The following is a 23318-nucleotide window of genomic DNA, read 5'->3' on the forward strand; positions in this document are numbered from 1 at the left end:
CTGTCTTGACTTCACTGTCGCGTTGTCAATTTCGCATTTTCAATGTCACGACGTCACTGTCTACATGTCACTGTCCCGATGTCACTGTCTCGATTTCACTCTCGCGCTTTCACTGTCTCGAGGTCACTGTTTCGACGTCACTGTCTCAACGTTACTGTCTCGATGTCACTGTCTCAACGTCACTGTCTTGACGTCACTGTCTTGATGTCACTGTCTAGACGTCACTGTCTAGATGTCACTGTCTAGACGTCACTGTCTCGACGTCACTATCTAGACATCACTGTCTCGAAGTCATTGTCTCGATGTCACTGTCTCTATGTCACTGTCACCACGTCACTGTCTCGACATCACTGTCTCGATGTCACTGTTTCGATGTCTCTGGCTCAACCTCACTGTCTCGACGTCACTGTCTCAATGTCACTGTCTCAATGTTACTGTCTCAACGTCAATGTCTCGACCTCACTGTCTCGATGTCAATGTTACGATGTCACTGTCTAGATGTCACTGTCTAGACGTCACTGTCTCGATGTCACTGTCTCGACGTCACTGTCTCGACATCACTGTCTCGACGTCACTGTCTCGACGTCATTGTCTCGATGTCACTGTTCCGATGTCACTGTCTCATCGTCACTGTCTCGATATCAAAGTCGCGACGTCACTGTCTACATGTCACTGTCTCGATGTCACTGTCTCGATTTCACTCTCGCGCTTTCACTGTCTCGACGTCACTGTCTCGATGTCACTGTCTCGACATCACTGTCTCAGCGTCAGTGTCTCGACGTCACTGTCATGACTTCACTGTCTTGATGTCAATGTCTTGACGTCAATGTCTCGACGTCACTGTCTCGACATCACTGTCTCGACTTCAATGTCTCGACCTCACTGTCTGGACATCACTGTCTCTATGTCACTGTCTCAACGTCAATGTCTCGACCTCACTGTCTCGACGTCACTGTCTCGATGTCACTGTCTAAATGTCACTGTCTCGACGTCAATGTCTCGACCTCACTGTCTCGATGTCACTGTCTCGACATCACTGTCTCGATGTCAATGTCTCGACCTCACTGTCTCGACGTCACTGTCTCGATGTCACTGTCTAAATGTCGCTGTCTCGACGTTAATGTCTCAACCTCACTGTCTCGATGTCACTGTCTCGATATCTCTGGCTCGACCTCACTGTCTCGACATCACTGTCTAGACGTCACTGTCTAGATGTCACTGTCTCGACATCACTGCCTCGACGTCACTGTCTCGAGGTCACTGTCTCGACGTCACTGTCTTGATGTCACTGTCTCAACATCACTGTCTCAGCGTCAGTGTCTCGACGTCACTGTCATGACTTCACTGTCTTGATGTCAATGTCTTGACGTCAATGTCTCGACATCACTGTCTCGACATCACTGTCTCGACTTCAATGTCTCGACCTCACTGTCTGGACATCACTGTCTCTATGTCACTGTCTCAACGTCAATGTCTCGACTTCACTGTCTCGACGTCACTGTCTCGATGTCACTGTCTAAATGTCACTGTCTCGACGTCAATGTCTGGACCTCACTGTCTCAATGTCAATGTTACGACGTCACTGTCTAGACGTCACTGTCTGGATGTCACTGTCTCGATGTCACTGTCTAGACGTCACTGTCTCGACGTCACTGTCTCGACATCACTGTCTCGACGTCACTGTCTAGATGTCACTGTCTCGACGTCACTGTCTCGACGTCACTGTCTCGACCTCACTGTCTCGACGTCAATGTCTCGACGTCACTGTCTCAGCGTCAGTGTCACAATGTCACTGTCACGACGTCTCTGTCTCGACGTCACTGTCACGACGTCACTGTCTCGATGTCACTGTCTCGACATCACTGTCTCGATGTCAAATTTACGACATCACTGTCTCGACGTCACTGTCTTGACATCACTGTCGCGTTGTCAATTTCACATTGTCAATGTCACGACGTCACTGTCTACATGTCACTGTCTCGATGTCACTGTCTCGATTTCACTCTCGCGCTGTCACTGTCTCGACATCACTGTCTCGAGGTCACTGTTTCGACGTCACTGTCTCGATGTTACTTTCTCGATGTCACTGTCTCGACGTCACTGTCTCGATGTCACTGTCTAGACGTCACTGTCTTGACATCACTATCTAGACATCACTGTCTCGACGTCATTGTCTCGATGTCACTGTCTCAATGTCACTGTCACCACGTCACTGTCTCGACATTACTGTCTCGACGTCACTGTCTCGATGTCAATGTCTCGACCTCACTGTCTCGACGTCACTGTTTCGATGTCTCTGGCTCAACCTCACTGTCTCGACGTCACTGTCTCAATGTCTCTGTCTCGATGTCACTGTCTCAACATCAATGTCTCGACCTCACTGTCTTGATGTCAATGTTACGACGTCACTGTCTAGATGTCACTGTTTAGACGTCACTGTCTCGATGTCACTGTCTCGACATCACTGTCTCAGCGTCAGTGTCTCGACGTCACTGTCATGACTTCACTGTCTTGATGTCAATGTCTTGACGTCAATGTCTCGACGTCACTGTCTCGACATCACTGTCTCGACTTCAATGTCTCGACCTCACTGTCTGGACATCACTGTCTCTATGTCACTGTCTCAATGTCAATGTCTCGACCTCACTGTCTCGACGTCACTGTCTCGATGTCACTGTCTAAATGTCACTGTCTCGACGTCAATGTCTCGACCTCACTGTCTCGATGTCACTGTCTCGACATCACTGTCTCGATGTCAATGTCTCGACCTCACTGTCTCGACGTCACTGTCTCGATGTCACTGTCTAAATGTCGCTGTCTCGACGTCAATGTCTCAACCTCACTGTCTCGATGTCACTGTCTCGATATCTCTGGCTCGATCTCACTGTCTCAACGTCACTGTCTCGATGTCACTGTCTAAACGCCACTGTCTTGACGTCACTGTCTAGACCTCACTGTCTCGACGTCACTGTCTCGATGTCACTGTCTCGACGTCACTGTCTCGATGTCAAAGTTACAACATCACTGTCTCGATGTCACTGTCTTGACTTCACTGTCGCGTTGTCAATTTCGCATTTTCAATGTCACGACGTCACTGTCTACATGTCACTGTCCCGATGTCACTGTCTCGATTTCACTCTCGCGCTTTCACTGTCTCGAGGTCACTGTTTCGACGTCACTGTCTCAACGTTACTGTCTCGATGTCACTGTCTCGACGTCACTGTCTTGACGTCACTGTCTCGATGTCACTGTCTAGACGTCACTGTCTAGATGTCACTGTCTAGACGTCACTGTCTCGACGTCACTATCTAGACATCACTGTCTCGAAGTCATTGTCTCGATGTCACTGTCTCTATGTCACTGTCACCACGTCACTGTCTCGACATCACTGTCTCGATGTCACTGTTTCGATGTCTCTGGCTCAACCTCACTGTCTCGACGTCACTGTCTCAATGTCACTGTCTCAATGTTACTGTCTCAACGTCAATGTCTCGACCTCACTGTCTCGATGTCAATGTTACGATGTCACTGTCTAGATGTCACTGTCTAGACGTCACTGTCTCGATGTCACTGTCTCGACGTCACTGTCTCGACATCACTGTCTCGACGTCACTGTCTCGACGTCATTGTCTCGATGTCACTGTTCCGATGTCACTGTCTCATCGTCACTGTCTCGATATCAAAGTCGCGACGTCACTGTCTACATGTCACTGTCTCGATGTCACTGTCTCGATTTCACTCTCGCGCTTTCACTGTCTCGACGTCACTGTCTCGAGGTCACTGTTTCGACGTCACTGTCTCGACGTTACTGTCTCGATGTCACTGTCTCGACGTCACTGTCTTGACGTCACTGTCTCGATGTCACTGTCTAGACGTCACTGTCTAGATGTCACTGTCTAGACGTCACTGTCTCGACGTCACTATCTAGACATCACTGTCTCGAAGTCATTGTCTCGATGTCACTGTCTCTATGTCACTGTCACCACGTCACTGTCTCGACATCACTGTCTCGATGTCACTGTTTCGATGTCTCTGGCTCAACCTCACTGTCTCGACGTCACTGTCTCAATGTCACTGTCTCGATGTTACTGTCTCAACGTCAATGTCTCGACCTCACTGTCTAGATGTCAATGTTAAGATGTCACTGTCTAGATGTCACTGTCTAGACGTCACTGTCTCGATGTCACTGTCTCGACGTCACTGTCTCGACATCACTGTCTCGACGTCACTGTCTCGACGTCATTGTCTCGATGTCACTGTTCCGATGTCACTGTCTCATCGTCACTGTCTCGATATCAAAGTCGCGACGTCACTGTCTACATGTCACTGTCTCGATGTCACTGTCTCGATTTCACTCTCGCGCTTTCACTGTCTCGACGTCACTGTCTCGAGGTCACTGTTTCGACGTCACTGTCTCGACGTTACTGTCTCGATGTCACTGTCTCGACGTCACTGTCTTGACGTCACTGTCTCGATGTCACTGTCTAGACGTCACTGTCTAGATGTCACTGTCTAGACGTCACTGTCTCGACGTCACTATCTAGACATCACTGTCTCGAAGTCATTGTCTCGATGTCACTGTCTCTATGTCACTGTCACCACGTCACTGTCTCGACATCACTGTCTCGATGTCACTGTTTCGATGTCTCTGGCTCAACCTCACTGTCTCGACGTCACTGTCTCAATGTCACTGTCTCGATGTTACTGTCTCAACGTCAATGTCTCGACCTCACTGTCTCGATGTCAATGTTACGATGTCACTGTCTAGATGTCACTGTCTAGACGTCACTGTCTCGATGTCACTGTCTCGACGTCACTGTCTCGACATCACTGTCTCGACGTCACTGTCTCGACGTCATTGTCTCGATGTCACTGTTCCGATGTCACTGTCTCATCGTCACTGTCTCGATATCAAAGTCGCGACGTCACTGTCTACATGTCACTGTCTCGATGTCACTGTCTCGATTTCACTCTCGCGCTTTCACTGTCTCGACGTCACTGTCTCGAGGTCACTGTTTCGACGTCACTGTCTCGACGTTACTGTCTCGATGTCACTGTCTCGACGTCACTGTCTTGACGTCACTGTCTCGATGTCACTGTGTAGACGTCACTGTCTAGATGTCACTGTCTAGACGTCACTGTCTCGATGTCACTGTCTCGACGTCACTGTCTCGATGTCAAAGTTACAACATCACTGTCTCGACGTCATTGTCTTGACATCACTGTCGCGTTGTCAATTTCACATTGTCAATGTCACGACGTCACTGTCTACGTGTCACTGTCTCGATGTCACTGTCTCGATGTCAATGTCTCGACGTCACTGTCTCAACGACAATGTCTCGACCTCACTGACTCGATGTCACTGTCTCGACATCTCTGCCTCGATGTCTCTGGCTCGACCTCACTGTCTCGACGTCACTGTCTCGATGTCACTGTCTCGACGTCAATGTCTTGACCTCACTGGCTCGATGTCAATGTTACGATGTCACTGTCTAGACGTCACTGTCTAGACGTCACTGTCTAGACGTCACTGTCTCGACGTCACTGTCTAGACGTCACTGTCTCGACGTCACTGTCACAACATCCACAACATCACTGTCTGGATGTCACTGTCTCAACTTCACTGTCAGGATGTTACTGTCTTGACGTCACTGCCTCGAGGTCACTGTCTTGACGTCACTGTCTCGACATCACTGTCTCGATATCACTGTCTCAGCGTCAGTGTCTCGACGTCACTGTCACGACTTCACTGTCTTGATGTCACTGTCTCGATGTCAATGTCTCGACATCACTGTCTCGACATCACTGTCTCGACTTCAACGTCTGGACTTCACTGTCTCGATGTCAATGTTACGATGTCACTGTCTCGACATCACTGTCTCGACGTCACTGTCTAGATGTCACTGTCTCGACGTCACTGTCTCGACGTCACTGTCTCGACCTCACTGTCTCGACGTCAATGTCTCGACGTCACTGTCTCAGCGTCAGTGTCACAATGTCACTGTCACGACGTCTCTGTCTCGACGTCACTGTCACGACGTCACTGTCTCGACGTCACTGTCTCGACCTCACTGTCTCGACATCACTGTCTCGACATCACTGTCACAACGTCACTGTCTCGATGTCACTGTCTCGACATCACTATCTCGATGTCACTGTCTCGACGTCACTGTCTCGATGTCACTGTCTCGACGTCACTGCCTAGACGTGACTGTCTCGAGGTCACTGCCTTGACGTCACTGTCTCGACGTCACTGACTAGACGTCCCTGTCACGACATCACTGTCACGATGTCACTGTCTCGAAGTCACTGTCTCAATGTCACTGTCTCGATGTCACTGTCTCAAAGTCACTGCCTCGACGTCACTGTCTCGAGGTCACTGTGTCGACGTCACTGTCTCGACGCCACTGTCTCGACGTCACTGTCTCGATGTCACTATCTCGACGTCACTGTCACGATGTCACTGTATCGACGTCACTGTCTCGACGTCATTGTCTCGACGTCACGATCTCGATGTCACTGTCACGATGTCACTGTCACGTCGTCACTGTCTCGACATCACTGTCACGTTGTCACTGTCTCGACGTCACTGTCTCGACGTCACTGTCACAACGTCACTGTCTCGATGTCACTGTCTCGACGTCACTATCTCGATGTCACTGTCTCGACTTCACTGTCTCGATGTCACTGTCTCGACGTCACTGTCTCGACGTCACTGCCTAGACGTGACTGTCTCGATGTCACTGCCTCGACGTCACTGTCTCGACGTCACTATCTCGACGTCACTGTCTCGACATCACTGTCTCGAAGTCACTGACTAAACGTCACTGTCATGTCATCACTGTCACGATGTCACTGTCTCGACGTCACTGTCTCAACCTCACTGTCTCGATGTCACTGTCTCGAAGTCACTGCCTCGACGTCACTGTCTCGAAGTCACTGCCTCGACGTCACTGTCTCGAGGTCACTGTCTCGACGTCGCTGTCTCGACATCATTGTCTCGACGTCAGTGTCTCGAAGCCACTGTCTCGACATCACTGTCTCGATGTCACTGTCTCGACGTCACTGTCATGATGTCACTGTCTCGATGTCAATGTCTCGACGTCACTGTGTCGATGTCACTGTCTCGTCGTCACTGTCTCGACGTCACTGTCTCGATGTCACTGTCTCAACATCACTGTCACGCTGTCACTGTCTTGACGTCACTGTCTCGATGTCACTGTCACGTTGTCACTGTCTCGTTGTCACTGTCTCGACGTCACTGTCTCGATATCAATGTCACGACGTCACTGTCTCGACGTCACTGTCATGATGTCACTGTCTCGACGTCACTGTCACGATGTCACTGTCTCGACGTCACTGTCTCGACGTCACTGTCACGATGTCACTGTCACGACGTCACTGTCATGATGTCACTGTCTCGATGTCACTGTCAGGATGTCACTGTCTCGATATCAATGTCACGACGTAACTGTCAGGACGTCACTGTCTCGATGTCACTCTCTCGATGTCACTGTCAGGATGTCACTATTAGGATGGCACTGTCTCGACGTCACTGTCTCGACGTCACTGTCACAGTGTCACTGTCTAGACGTCACTGTCACAACATCACTGTCTAAACGTCACTGTCTCGATGTCACTGTCACAACATCACTGTCTCAACGTCACTGTCTCGACGCCACTGTCACAGTGTCACTGTCTAGAAGTCACTGTCACAACATCACTGTCTAAACGTCACTGTCTCGATGTCACTGTCACAACATCACTGTCTCAACGTCACTGTCTCGACGCCACTGTCACAGTGTCACTGTCTAGAAGTCACTGTCACAACATCACTGTCTAAACATCACTGTCTCGATGTCACTGTCACAACGTAACTGTCTTGATGTCACTGTCTCGACGTCACTGTCTCGACGTCACTGCCAGGATGTTACTGTCTCAACGTCACTGTCTCGTCGTCACTGTCTCGACGTTACTGTCTCGTTGTCACTGTCTCGACGTCACTGTCTTGATGTCACTGTCTCATCGTCACTGTCGTGACGGCACTGTCTCGATGTCATTGTCTCATCGTCACTGCCTCAACGTCACTGTCTCGACGTCACTGTCTCGATGTCACTGTCTCGTCGTCACTGTCTCGACGTCACTGTCTCAATGTCACTGTCTCGTCGTCACTGTCTCGTCGTCACTGTCTCATTGTCACTGTCTCGACGTTACTGTCTCGACGTCACTGTCTCGATGTCACTGTCTCGATGTCACTGTCTCGATGTCAATGTCACGATGTCACTGTCATGTTGTCACTGTCTTGACGTCACTGTCTCGATGTCACTGTCTCGACGTCACTGTCACGATGTCATGGTCTCGATGTCACTGTCACGATGCCACTGTCTCGTCGTCACTGTCACGATGTCACGGTCTTGATGTCACTGTCTCGATGTCACTGTCTCTATGTCACTGTCTCGATGTCACTGTCTTGACGTCACTGTCTCTATGTCACTGTCACAATGTCACTGTCTCGATGTCACTGTCTTCACGTCACTGTCTCGATGTCACTGTCACGATGTCACTGTCACGTTGTCACTGTCTTAATGTCACTGTCTCGATGTCACTGTCTCTATGTCACTGTCACAATGTCACTGTCTCGACGTCACTGTCTTGACGTCACTGTCGCGATGTCACTGTCACAATGTCACTGTCACGTTGTCACTGTCTCGATGTCACTGTCTCGTCGTCACTGTCTTGACGTCACTGTCTCGATGTCACTGTCTCGATGTCACTGTCACGATGTCACCGTCTCGATGTCACTGTCTCGATGTCACTGTCTCGACGTTACTGTCACGACGTCACTGTCAGGACGTCACTGTCTCGATGTCACGGTCTCTATGTCACTGTCTCTATGTCACTGTCATGACGTCACTGTCTCGACGTCACTGTCTCTATGTCACTGTCAGGACATCACTGTCTCGATGTCACTATCTCGTCGTTACTGTCTCGATGTCACTGTCTCGATGTCACTGTCTCGACATCACTGTCACGACGTCACTGTCAGGACATCATTATCTCGATGTCACTGTCTCTATGTCACTGTCATGACGTCACTGTCACGATGTCACTGTCTCGATGTCACTGTCTCGATGTCACTATCTGGACGAATTGTTGTTTTGGTCAACGAATTGTTTTTTCATCTACTTTGCACTAACTGCCTCAAGATCAGAGATATTGTGAGCTGGGTTGTCTGGCATTCCCATTTCCCACAACACATGACCTTGTCATTTCTGAATGAGACTGACATTTACAGGGAGGGTTTCCACTAGAGCGCTCCCAGTGTGGAGCTGCACCCAGTAATATCTGGGCGCCGTGAATCCCCACAAATGTCTACTTGGCAGTCAGCACTGGAGGTGGGTTTCCCAATGGGGGCAGCTCTGCACCAGAAACACTGAATCGGAAAAGGTCTTTTTCATATCAATCATCTTGGAGGGCTATTACCTGTGGGAATTCCTGGAATACAGCCTTTCACTAGAATGCAGATCCATTCTGAATGGAAAACCAAGGTTTCTGTAATTAGAAAAGAGTTGATGTTTCGAGTCCTCATGACCCTTCGACAGAACTTGAGTCAAATGTCGAAGGGTCATGAGGACTCGAAACGTCAACTCTTTTCTTCTCCGCCGATGCTGCCAGACCTGCTGAGATTTTCCAGGTAATTCTGGTTTTGTTTTGGATTTCCAGCATCCGCAGTTTTTTTGTTTTTACTTCTGTAATTACCCTGAATTAATGGAGCCTCTGTGCATCACACAGTGAGTGACCCTTACCCTGAATGAACTGTGACTCTGCACAGCTACACAGTGAGGCCCTTACCCTGCATGAACTGTAACTCTCTATAGTTATACAGGGTAACCCTTACGCTGCTGAATAAACACCAATTTGTATTGTGTCTTATCCTATTCCATTTTCTGCAGGAAGTTCAAAGTATTTTATAAGTGGGACTGGTGATTTACAAGAGTCTAACAGCAATGTTTGAATATCTTCTCTGTGCAGGATTATACCAGACTTGGGTGTTCCCCCAGCTCCCTGCAGTGAATGAGGAAACAGGTACTTACCATGATGGTGATAAGCACAGTTCACCTCATCAGTCCTATCCAGACAATCATAAAAATTGTTGCAGTTAAAACTGGTGAAAAGACAGAGGCCATCATCGCACAGAAACTCATCCCAGGCACAGCTCTCTGAAAGAAGAAAGACTATATATCATCAGCAATCCTCAGTTAACAAGCCCTTCCTGATGAGATTCAAGCCATGGCCCACAGAAATACATCATAAACCTGCTGATAACCTGTCTGCTCTGTGATGACACATCTGTGTTCCGATAACTCATCAGACATCCTCGAAACCATTTGGGGTGTGAGAAACTGTCTGCTCTCCTAGAAGCCATTTGGCATGTGGTACCTGTCTGGTGTGCAGAGAAAAGAACTGTAACTGTATCATGGGAGCTATCAAGAATCCAAATTGACATTGCTGCCCTCAGCGAGACCCACCTTCCAGGGGAGTGACAGGCGAAGGAACAAGAAGTGGGAGGGGTACGCCTTCTATTGGAGAGGAAAAGCTGACAGTGACACCCCTGTCCTTGGAGTTAGCTCTGTCATTCAGAATAGGATCTTGGGTACACTGCCAGAACTCCCCAAATAACTCCTGACCCTTCACCTACAGCTGAGCTGTAACCAATGTGCCACCACCATCATCGCTTCTGACTTGACCCTTGACTCTGGTAGAGATGTTAAGGAAAAGTTCCATTCTGACCTTGAAGAAGTCCTCACTGCCATCCCAAAGGAAAAAAAAAAATCATCTTTCTGGGGGACTTCATTGCCAGGATTGGCTGTGACTCTAATGTCTGGAGTGGAACCATTGGAAAAATGGGCTGGGAAAAGCCAATGTAAATGGTGTCCTCTAGCTGACAAAGTGAGCTCAGCATGGCCTTATTATAACAAACGCCCTCTTCCACCGGAAGGACAAATACAAAACCACACAGAAGCATCTTAGATCAAAGCACTGGCTCCTCCTGTATTATGTCATTGTTCAGGTCACTGAGTCTGTGTCACCCGATCCATGCAGGGAACTGATACCTGCTGCACAAATCATCAACCTGTCCAATCAGTGATGAGTATCCTCCTAGCACCAAGACATCGCCAGGCTCTAGAGCAGTTCAATTGCAGAGAGGAAACCCAAGTACACTCATGTCCAATCTGGAAAATCTTCACACATCCAACTCAATTCTAGAACAGTGGAATCAAATAGAGTCAGCTGGACTAGACTCCTATGCCCAGGCCATTAGGTTCGAGCATCATCATCACTAGGTGCTTCAATGAAAATCTTGCTGATATACATGACCTCCGAGAACAAAACCGAGTGGCCATCAGTCGGGGGTGGGGTGGGGAGGATAGTCAGGGGCTGGACAGGATAGTTGGGGGTGTGGGGGTAGTTGGGTGGGTGGAGAGGGTAGTCGGGAGTTGTTGGGGGTGGTGGGTGTTGTAGATTGGGGGGGGGGGGGGTCCAGTGAGGGTAGGGGGGGTCACTAATGTGAAGGACTATGACCTCACCCTTTTTTAAAATAAAATATATAGAGATATGCTTATTGCTATCTCTAAACATTTAAAATTGAAAAAGGACCTAAAATGGCTGAATCTATGTCTGCCTGTGACCCTCGAACAAAAGAAGCGATGTGGCAGGATCAGGGAAACTCACACGTTATTATCTCTGAACAGCCACTAATGATCCCCTGTGGGCTGCGCAGGCCAAATTCAAAGAAAACTATACAAAGGCCATCTGCATTTCATAACCCAGGCTGGCCCACAGGAGTCCACTCATCTGCTAGAACAAAGGGCCCCGCAACCTTACTTTCAATTCTTATTGGTTGAGTGTGTGCAAGCAAACTAACCCTTTGAGTTCATCCTATCTCGGGTTTGCTATGGGATTATTAATAATTGGGGTTGGGAAAATATACCACCACTTATAAAGGGGGAAGCAAAGCAAAACACGTTTCTGTTTACAGACAGATGGTGAGAGGAGAAATTAATGCTGTTCAAAATAACCCCTCTCTAGTCCATAACACTAGTATAGTTACCCAGGACTGAGAAATGGTTTTAATCCTTTTCCTGGATTAGTATTCTTCCAAGAGAGTCAGAACCATCCAAAGTCTCTGATATAAATCAGAGTTTCAGTGATTCCCAGTACAGAGTTATTGCCCATTGGAAGTTTAAGCTTCCTGGGCAACTTCTGGGAACCTCTGGGGTACAGCCCTCCAGGGAATGGAAGTTCAGGGCCAATTTGTCTGACATGGAACCTCTGACATGGTCGTGTTTGCCAGACAAATCCAAGAAAAACACCCAGGACCAGGAACTCTTCATTGCATTCATCAACCTGACCAAAACATTTGACTCAGTAAATCGGGAGCCTCTGTGGATTGTACTCCAGAGATTTAGATGCCCAAGAAAATTCATCACAAGCCTGCAACTGCTTCATGATGATATGGCTGAACTGTCTTGAGCGGGGGATCGGAAACAGTCCCCTTCAAAATCTGGACTGGTTTCAAGCAAGGCTGTGAAATAGCCCCTGGAATGTTTACAATCTATCTGACGGTGGTTAGTCATCTCATCAAAGATCAACTGCCCTCTGCTGTCAGTATTAAATCACACCGATATGGAAAACTCTTTAACCTCAGCTGCCTCTGTGCCAAAACTAAACTGGCCACCATAGACATACATGATCTACAGTTTGCAGATGACTGCAGAGTCATTGCCCACTCTGCACCTGGTTTGTAAGCCACTCTCAATCTCTTCAATTCTGCATACAAGAAATTCGGCCTGTCCTTGATTGTTGCCAAAACAAAACTCATATCAACCCATACCCGGTTGGGCAACTATTCCACCCTCAATATATGTTAAAGCAGACACTCTGGAATATGTTGAGCATTTCCCACACCTCGGCCACTACCTCTCTCAAAAGGCCACCACTGACGGTGAGATCCAACATTGGATCAGCTGCGACAGCTCAGCCTTCTACAAGCTATGCCAGCGAGTGTTTGACAACAAAGATCTCCTCAAGTCAACAAAAGTCCTAGAGTACAGGGCAGTTATCGTCACCACACTCACATTGCTGACATTAATGACTGGGACGAGCTTGTTACCAATCGTTCAGAATGGCAATAACCTGTCCATCAAGCTGCATCAGGCTTTGAGTCACAACATCTTAACAATAATGCAGAGAGGTAGCAGAGAAGAAAAGGAAGCAAATCCCATTCTCTGGATCCACTTCCTCATTGGACCCCTTGCCCCATATGCTTAAAAATATGCAGGTCAAGAATCGGTCTGTTCAGTCCCATGAAGATCCACGGCAGAGACACACAGCTCTGAGTAATCGTGGGACAGCCAATGAAGACCTATCTGATAGTGAGAATCCATTTGGTTTGTGATAACCTGTCTAAGCTACAATATCTCATCCAGCCTGCATTAGCCTGTCTGCGACAATACTAATCTTCCTGAAGACCTTCAAACTCTTCAGACTCTCACGGCCTCCTGAAGGTTGAAACAAGTGCAGTTTAACCAGCGCCACTCAAATCAATCTGGCTACATCCCTAAACTAGCCCAAGTATATGTGAACAATTCCTTTAGCAATAACATAATTTGTCTCCTTTTGTACGATGATTCATCCCAGGCTTGTTGGTGAGTTCAAAAGCAAAATACTGCAGATGCTGGAAATCCAAAATCAAAACAGAAAATGTTGGAAATATTCAGCAGGTCAGGCAGCATCCGTGGAAAGAAACAGAGTTTACCTTCCAGATCGATGACCTTTCATCAGAACCCAATACTATGACGTTTGTGCCTCAGAGACAGAGAGCTGAGGTTGATGAACCAATGATTAGCTGGGTTACAAATCTTATCCCTGAATTTGGAGCCCAAGAGCCCAAGAATTCTGGGAATGTGCAGTCTGTGGAAATTAAAACCATATGGAAGTGTACAGTAATTCCAAGACCTTAACCAGGACTTTAACCCTCTGGCTCTTCACAACTTCATTTAAAATATAATTTAGGAAACTCCACCTTCAGTATTTTATATCCCTCAATCAACATCTCTAAAACAGGTGATATGGTCATTAACAATATTACTGTTGTGGGAGGTTGCTGTGCATAAATTGGCAGCCAAGTTTTCTACATTACAATGGTGACTACACTTTATAAAGTGCTTCATTGGTTAAAAAGCATTTTAGGATATCTGAGGTTGTGAAAGGTGCTTATAAAGCAAGTCTTCCTTTCAGACTGTATTCAACCAGCCCACACTTGCAAAACCCAAAACAAAATGTCTCCTGTTAGGTGTGATTCTGTGATTCTGAGTGTGCTCATAGTCACACTAACAACCAATTTAAGATAATCAGTCAAGCTTGTAACATGGCTCATTTACGTTTACTAGAAGCAGCATGTATTCATACGCAAGCACCCATTCTCTGCAAACAAAAGGAATATGTTAAAGCCTTGCATCTTTTTTGAATTACCCGGCAGCTTGGGGAGCCTATAGTTCCCTGTTGTTTTCTTCATGGCAACACCTCAATTAATCAGGTTTGACCTGCCAACCTATCAGCACTCTTTTCTCCTGTAAATTGCTGCCATTGTTTGAAATTTAGCATTCTGGTGTTTGTCCTGATGAGTGTAAGATGAAAAGCTTCAGCTACATGTCTCCCTTTTCAGCAAGATCAATTCTTTTTTCTTTCAAAATGACTGTTAGAAGCTCCTGGGACTGTATCATCCAGTCCACACCATTGGATGCGTCATAATAACTAACGATTCAGGTGTGTCCCTTTCTGGAACATTCCCTGCGCCTGAACGTTGGGCCTTGGGGTTCATTTTCATGGAGTTGGAAAGCCACAGAGAGCCACTGGCAGCAGCTGGTGAAGATCGCACACATCTCATCAGCTAAATGAAGAAAGGGACAGAGGGGTAAGCAGGAAAATGGGAGAGAAACCACAAAGTGGGGTGACTGGGAAAGAGGAGGAAACCAAGAAACAGGGAGAGACTGGAGATAGGGGATGAAACCAGGAAAGAAGGAGGGTGACTGGGAAAGTAGCAGAGTGACCAGAACCGGGGGGAGATTGGTGGAGATCAGAGAAAAGGAGGGGTGATGGGGAAAGCTGTGTGTGCGGTGGGGAGTTCTCATCTGTTTCATCAATGCCAGTTAAGGTAATGACTTGTGACTTCTGCCCTCTGAGACGAGAAGATTCATCTTCCGCTCTAAGCCCAGGACTTTCACACTGAAACTCCGCAGTGTTGAAATGCACTGAGTAAAACTATGCTCAGCTTTAATATACAAGACTCAACTCCCTCAGCTTCCTCCTACTTTTAAACTTCAATCGTAGCGACCCACTGATATTGATTTATCTAATTCACCATTATTCGGCTGCTGTGGCCCTTCACTTGGTTTTCCAAATTTTATAAAATAATGTCATTTTCATCCCATAATGTTTGCTGATGAGGGAGTTGCTAGTGTTTGCTCCCTCCAGTGCATATAACTTACGCATAGGACACTCCATGGGATGAAATAGATTTCCACATCATGTCATCTGCACATGTTTAGTTTCAGTAACTGAGCAGCTGAGTTTGCCAAGAAACATAAAACTCCTACGACACCATTCCCATCAAACCCTCCCAGGACAGGTACAGCACGGGGTTAGATACAGAGTAAAACTCCCTCTACACTGTCCCCATCAAACACTCCCAGGACAGGTACAGCACGGGGTTAGATACAGAGTAAATCTCCCTCTACATTGTCCCCATCAAACACTCCCAGGGCAGGTACAGCATGAGGTTAGATACAGAGTAAAGCTCCCTCTACACTGTCCCCATCAAACACTCCCAGGACAGGTACAGCACAGGGTTAGATACAGAGTAAAGTTCCCTCTACACGGTCCCCATCAAACATGCACAGGACAGGTACAGCACGCTGTTAGATACAGAGTAAAGCTCCCTCTACACCGTCCCCATCAAACACTCCGAGGACAGGTGCAGCACGAGGTTAGATACAGAATAAAGCTCCCTCTACACCGTCCCCATCAAACACTCCCAGGACAGGTATAGCACGAGGTTAGATACAGAGTAAAGCTCCCTCTACACTGTTCCCATCAAACACTCCCAGGACAGGTACATCATGGGGTTAGATACAGAGTAAAGCTCCCTCTACACTATCCCCATCAAACACTCCCAGGACAGGTACATCACGGGGTTAGATACAGAGTAAAGCTCCCTCCACGCTGTCCCCCTCAAACACTCCCAGGGCAGGTACAGACCAGGGTTAGAGACAGAGTAAAACTCCCTCTACACTGTCCCCAAACAATAATCCCAGGACAGGTACAGCAAGGGGTTAGATACAGAGTAAAGTTCCCTCTACACTGTCCCCATCAAACACTCCCAGGACAGGTACAGCACGGGGTCAGATACAGATTGCTCAATCTCCAACTGTCCATTCTCAGATTGTTCATTGTCAGACTGCACATTCAGATACAGGGTAAATCTCCCCGTACACTAAGAATTCTCAGGGCAGGGACAGCACTGTTTAGTTCAGCTTTATCCAAGACTGGGTTTCTCTCCTTGCATTCTTACCTCTATCATGGGGCTATCACCACAAGCATACTGACACAGCAGGGAGAACATTCCACACTGGAAAAATCACTCTGCTCCTGAGACCAAAATAAACATAGACACTTCCTTAGGAAATTGGAACATTCCCAGTTAAACTATGGAACTGGACCCTCCCTTCATTGTTCTGTTAACGTTTAAATATTTCCTAAAATAGAGGAAATAATGATTGCATCATGTTGTCTCTTCAGATACAGAGTGACACTTCACATCATCACAGCTGTTATACTGAACAGTGACCCCAATCCCAACATCCTGCTGCAATTACAGAACTTGAGAAACTGAACTAGACTAGCCACATAAATACTGTGGCTACAAGAGCAGGTCAGAGGCTAGGAATTCTGCTGCAAGTAAGTCACCTCCTGACTCCCCAAAACCTGTCCACTATCTACAAGGCACAATTCAGGAGTCTGATGGAATACTCTCCAATTACCTGGATGAGTGCAGCTCCCACAACACTCAAGAAGCTTGACACCATCCAGGACAAAACAGCCGCTTGATTCGCACCACATCTACAAACATTCACTCCCTCCACCACTGACGCACAGTAGCAGCAGTGTGTACCATCTACAAGATGCACTGCAGCAACTCACCAATGCTCCTTCAACAGCACCTTCCAAACCCACAGCCACTACCACTTAGAAGGACAAGGGCAGCAGATAGATGGGAACACCACCACCTGCAAGTTCCCCTCCAAGCCACACACCATCCTGACTTGGAAATATATCGCCGTTCCTTCACTGTCGCTGGGTCATAATCCTGGAACTCCCTTCCTAACAGCACTGTGGCTGTACCTACACCACATGGACTGCAGCGGTTCAAGAAGGCAGCTCACCACCACCTTCTCAAGGGCAATTAGGGATGGGCAATAAATGCTGGCCCAGCCAGTGAGGCCTACCTCACGTAAATGATTAAAAGAAAACTTCAGGAGATTCCAGAGGCAACCCCACAAGTCTGGGGTCAATCTGGGAACAGACTAGAATAAGTAGTATGGGTATTCGCAGTCTGGATATAGCCTGGCGTTCAGCAGTCTGGGATGAACAGCTGTTTGTCATTTTGTTGGAGATGGTCATTGTCTGACACTTGTGTGGCACGAACGTTACTTGCCACTTATCAGCACAAGCCTGAATGTCTACCTCTTGCTGCATTTGGTCATGGACTGCTTCAGTATCTGAGGAGTTGTGAATGGTGCTGAGCATTGAGCAATCATCAGCGAATATCCCCACTTCTGACCTTATGATGGAAGGCAGGTCATTGATGATGCAGCTGAAGATGGTTGGGCTGAGGACAGTATCCTGAGGAACTCCTGCAGTGATGTCCTGGAGCTGAGATGACTGACCTCCAACAGACACAACCATCTTCCTTTGTGCTGAATATGACTCCAACCAGCGGAGAGTTTTCCCCCTGATTCTCATTGACTCCAGTTTTGCTAGGGCTCTTTGATGCCACACTCGGTTAAATGCTGTCTTGATGTCAAGGGCAGTCACTCTCACCTCACCTCAGGAGTTCAGTTCTTTTGTCCATGTTTGAACCAAGGCTGTAATGAGGTCAGGAGCTGAGTGGCCCTGGCGGAACCCAAACTGGGCATCAGTGAGCAGGTTATTGCTAAGCAAGTGCCGCTTGATAGCACTGTTGATGACCCATTCCATTACATTACTGATATGGAGAGTAGACTGATAGGGTGGTAATTGGCCGGGTTGGATTTGTCCTGCTTTTTGTGTACAGGACATACCTGGGCAATTTTCCACATAGCCGGGTAGATGCCAATGTTGTAGCTGTACTGGAACAGCTTGGCTAGGGGGCATGGCAAGTTCTGGGGCACAAGTCTTCAGTACTATTGTCCGGATGAGGTCAGGGCCCTTGTCTTTGCTGTATCCAGTGCCTTCAGCTGTTTCATGATAAACGTGGAGTGAATCCAATCTGTGACGCTGGGGACTTATGGAGGAGGCCGAAATCATCCACTCGGCACTTCTGGCTGAAGATTGTAGCAAATGGTCCAGCTTTATCTTTTGCACTGATGTATTAAGCTCCTCCATCATTGAGGATGGGGATATTTGTGGAGACTCCTGCTCCAGTGAATTGTTTAATTGTCCACCACCATTCACGACTGGATGTGGCAGGACTGCAGAGCTTAGATCTGATCTGTTGGCTATGGGATCTATTGCTTGCTGTCGATTGGTCCTACACCTCTGTACTTTTCCTGTTCCGTCCATGTTTTCTCCTTCAAATATTTATGCAATTTCCTTTGAAAGTTATTGATGAATTTTCCTCCACCATCTTTCAGGTCGTGCACTCCAGATCAGAACAACCAGATAAACAAAATAAATTCTCCTCATTCCCCCCTCCAGTTCTTTTGCCAATTATCTTAAATTTGTATCCCTTGGCCACTGACCCTCCTGCCACTGGGAACTCTTTCTCTTTATTTACTCCTTCGAAACCCTTTATAATTTTGAACACCGCTATTCCCTTACTCACCCCTGTCCCTCAGTGGCTCTGGTGTTGGGATGGGTTGAGGCCAGGCAGGAGTTCCAGTCTTGATTGTTAAGCAGTGATTGTGAGGTATGTACACCAGGCTGGAGTGTGCTATTTCTCATCGCTGAACACCTTACTAACTTTCCTTGTGGTCTGGGTCCACACATGAAGAACTGGGTGAGGTTTCTCATGCCTGTAGCTTTGGACTGGAGCAGGGCTCAAAACTGTGGGAAAGGGAGGAATTGAAACAATGGAAAAACAAAAACAGAATTACCTGGAAAAACTCAGCAGGTCTGGCAGCATCGGCGGAGAAGAAAAGAGTTGACGTTTCGAGTCCTCATGACCCTTCGACAGAACTTGAGTTCGAGTCCAGGAAAGAGCTGAAATATAAGCTGGTTTAAGGTGTGTGTGTGGGGGGCGGAGAGATAGATAGACAGAGAGGTGGAGGGGGTTGGTGTGGTTGTAGGGACAAACAAGCATTGATAGAAGCAGATCTTTCCAGCATCCGCAGTTTTTTTGTTTTTATCTCTGTGTTTAATTGAAACAATGGGATTGTTGCTACTGAGCAGGCAAAGAGGATGCAGGAGAACAAAAGAATGACATACATTTATATAACACCTTTAATCTCCTGGAACTGTCTCACCCCCTACTTCAGAAATAATGGGAGTTGGTTTGACTCTTTATAAAGCAGATGAAAGCAAGTTTTCTCATCTCCTGCCACCTACATTTCCATTGATTTCACTATCACATAAAACCACTACATTAAATTAACTTGAAGAGCAGTGGCTATTGATCTGTACTAAAGACAGCAGCCATTCTGTGCCGACAGGAGCGATTGGTGTATATGGTGTTAGTTGAGGGGCAAATGTTGGCCAATTCCCGCTCTTCAAATCTTTTGGAGCGGACATCAATATTAATCCCGCTGATTCCAATGAAATGATAATCAGGCACTCTAAGAGCAGGGAGGCAATCGGCTCCCCTAGATTACTGCCCAGATACCAAAAGTGAAAGCACCACCCCCCCTGTCCCTGGGGTCACTCACTTCCACCCCAAACCATCTGAGGCAGATCTTAAACCCACTTACTGTCACTTGATGCGATTATCCAGTATCGTGCTGTGAAGCCTCGTCCCCCAACACTTGGGTCTGATACAAAAGAAACTTTAAGCCTGCTTGTGTTGGTATTGACAGTGGGAGGGGCAGAATTCCCACATAACCTGTTGAGAGGGAACCACAAAGTGTTATAAAAATGAAACTCAAGATACTCACAACCTCCCTGCGCAAGCCCAGCTTATCCTGGGATCTGATTTCCAGCTGATGGTGTTATTGATCCCAATTGACCAACAAACTGTAACCTCCTCCTTATTTATAAATGCAGTGAAAATACTAATGAACGTACAAAAACACTGCAGATTAATGTTGAATATTATGTGTGGTACTGAAAAATACTGCATATACTGGAAATCTGAAACAAAGCAGAAAATGCTGACCTTCCGAACAGTGTACTCCGAGCAGTGTACTCTGAACAGTGTACTCCGAACAGTGTACTCTGAACAGTGTACTTCTTTCTTAGTTGAGGTGCCTCTTACTGCACTCACCAGAGCTGATTCCAGGAATGGCACTAGCCTGACCCCTATAACACTGGAACCCTCAGTCTAATCTTTCCCTTTCCCTCAATTTGCATAAAATTATTTAACACTTTTGTGGAACCCCTCACTGCACAGAAACATTTTATTATTGTTTTTCAAAATGCCATTTGTCACCACAAGAGGGAACATGTTCCCTCACTCACTTTTCCAGAACCACTTCATCCAGTTCAGGGTCGTGGGGACTCAGAGCCTATCCGGACAGGCAATGGTCATGAGGCACAGTACACCCAGGACAGGACACCAGGGCACACACTCTCTGGGGGATAATTTACCAAAGCCAATTCACCTAAAGCAGCACATCCTTGGATGGTGCGAGGAAACCAGAGCACCTGGCCAAAGCCCACATGGACACAGGGGGAAACGTGCAAACCCCACACTGACAGACACCCGAGGTCAGGATTGAACCTGGGTCCCTGGAGCTGTGAGGCAGCAGCGCTAACCACTGAGAGAGCAGGAGGGAAGGCAGGGGAAAGAGATCATTAAAATCCCATTTCCCCAGACAATATGGTAGAGGGAGTGAAGTATTGTAATAAACACAAGCAAACATCTGAAACTGCAGGTTACCAACTGCTCAGATCACACACATATTTACCAGAGAGAAAGGGAAGGAAACAAGTGTGAGAGAGAAAGAAGGTTCGAAACTCTACATCTATTTAACCTAATACTCAAGACTTTAAACAAAATAACAAACGACAGGGAGAAAGCAGAATAAGAAGCTGAAGAGAATTACTGAGATGTTAGAGGGTCAATTTAACCTGAGTCGGGAAGCTGAGAGGATCGGGAGCAATGCTGCATTTACACCTACTAATCAGAACTTGGCAGGATCGATGTAAAACCAGCATTGACTTCCAGCCAGTAAACTCAGTTAGAACGACCCCAAATTCACTGATAATTGCTAGAGAGTTTAGTTTTAAAGCGCAGTCTTGTTTTTTCTTGGCAGGTGGCTGACTGACCTTGCTATCTGGTGAGAGTGAAGGCCGTCCCCTGCCTCCTCATGAAGGTCCAGCCGGTCAAAGTGGCAGGGTGACTGCCCCTCAATGTTGAGTGAGTCGATTTTAAACTGGATCACGGAGCCCAGCTCTGCCACAATCCACCAGACACACACCAAGTTTGCTGGATACTGTGCTGGGTACCGAGGGCTGGAAAACGAACCCTGGGGGTTTCGAAAAATCCCACCGCACACTGCAAATGGAGAAATCAAGATTCAGTTCGGCTGCTGATTAACCCCGGTCTGTACCTGCCCTGGGAGTGTTTGATGGGGACAGTGTAGAGAGAGATTTATTCTGTATCTAACCCCGTGCTGTACCTGTCCTGGGAGTGTTTGATGAGGACAGTGTAGAGGGAGATTTACTCTGTATCTAACCCTGTGCTGTACCTGTCCTGAGAGTGTTTAATAGGGACAGTGTAGAGGGAGCTTTACTCTGTATCTAAACCTGTGTTGTACCTGCCCTGGGAGTGTTTGATGGGGATATTGTAGAGAGGGCTTTACTATGTATCTAACCCCGTGCAGTACCTCTCCTAGGAATGTTTGATGGGGATATTGTAGAGGGAGCTTTACTCTGTATCTAACCCTGTGCTGTACCTGTCCTGGGAGAGTTTGATGGGGACAGTGTAGAAGGAGCTTTACTCTGTATCTAACCCCGTGCTGTACCTGTCCTCTATTCGCCTCACTGACAATTATATCTATCAAGCACAGAAATTTCTATTTCCAAATTCAGATTTAATTTTCTCTGCTCTTAAAGAAGAATTGTAGTCTTAGGATTTGATGGTATCATTCACCACTCCAGTACAGTGTTGCACAATTTGCTGTAAATATTGTTTATTGTTCACAATAACCACAGTGCAGTCATTTACCTGAGTGAACAGCCCATTGCCTGGGGCACAAAACATCCCTTTTGTCAAGGCACTGGCTATCAGAGTGCAATGTCTCTGCACGTTCTCAGGACTTCCCAAAAGAGCAGTTGGCCTTCTATAAAGCCTAGATATTGTCCTGATTCTCTCTGTGCCCAAGTTAGTGACAGTGCTAGTTCAGACTAGAGAAAACCTCTTGGACTGAAGAAATCTGACGAGCTCTCAGCCGGGGCTGAAGCAAAGCTGCCTGGATTGAGTAGATACAAAGGTCAATAAGGGGCCAAGATTATTAAATAAGGCCATAAAAGGTAGACGGAATCTACGGTTTGTATGTAGAGGCATAGACTGCATTTGGAGTATTTAATATTGGGAACGTCATTGTACAAAGGATGTAGAAGCAATGGAAATGGTACAGTGTAGATTCACCAGGTGATACCAGGGAAAAGAAGTTACAGTTTTAAAGAGACTCTAGAAGTTTGTCACAGTGATGTGACTTGTGCATGAGTGCATGAAACAAAAACAACATCAGTTCAGACATCAGATAAACATACCCCTTCTGAAATCATTATGGGCAGAGAGAAGTCATGTGACTGAAGTAACCATTTTAAAATCTCTTTTATATAAACAACTAATGGCAGAAGCAGTGAGGAGTCTGGAAAAGCTGCCAATGCAGCAGTAA

General features: G+C 47.1%; 1 protein-coding gene across 1 annotated transcript in view; it reads right to left on the bottom strand.

Annotated features, from left to right (window-relative positions):
- Positions 1 to 23318, bottom strand: part of LOC121269721 (membrane frizzled-related protein-like) — a 329796-nt gene that overhangs the window by 303437 nt on the left and 3041 nt on the right. The window contains exons 2-4 of the mRNA XM_041174574.1: positions 21742 to 21970; positions 20226 to 20356; positions 10095 to 10220 (exon numbers count right to left, since the gene is read on the bottom strand). Of these exons, the coding sequence (XP_041030508.1) occupies positions 10095 to 10220; positions 20226 to 20356; positions 21742 to 21970 (486 nt within the window). The remainder of the gene's footprint in view (positions 1 to 10094; positions 10221 to 20225; positions 20357 to 21741; positions 21971 to 23318) is intronic.

Source organism: Carcharodon carcharias, chromosome 25, assembly GCF_017639515.1.
Source record: "Carcharodon carcharias isolate sCarCar2 chromosome 25, sCarCar2.pri, whole genome shotgun sequence".
Taxonomy (NCBI): Eukaryota; Metazoa; Chordata; class Chondrichthyes; order Lamniformes; family Lamnidae; genus Carcharodon; species Carcharodon carcharias.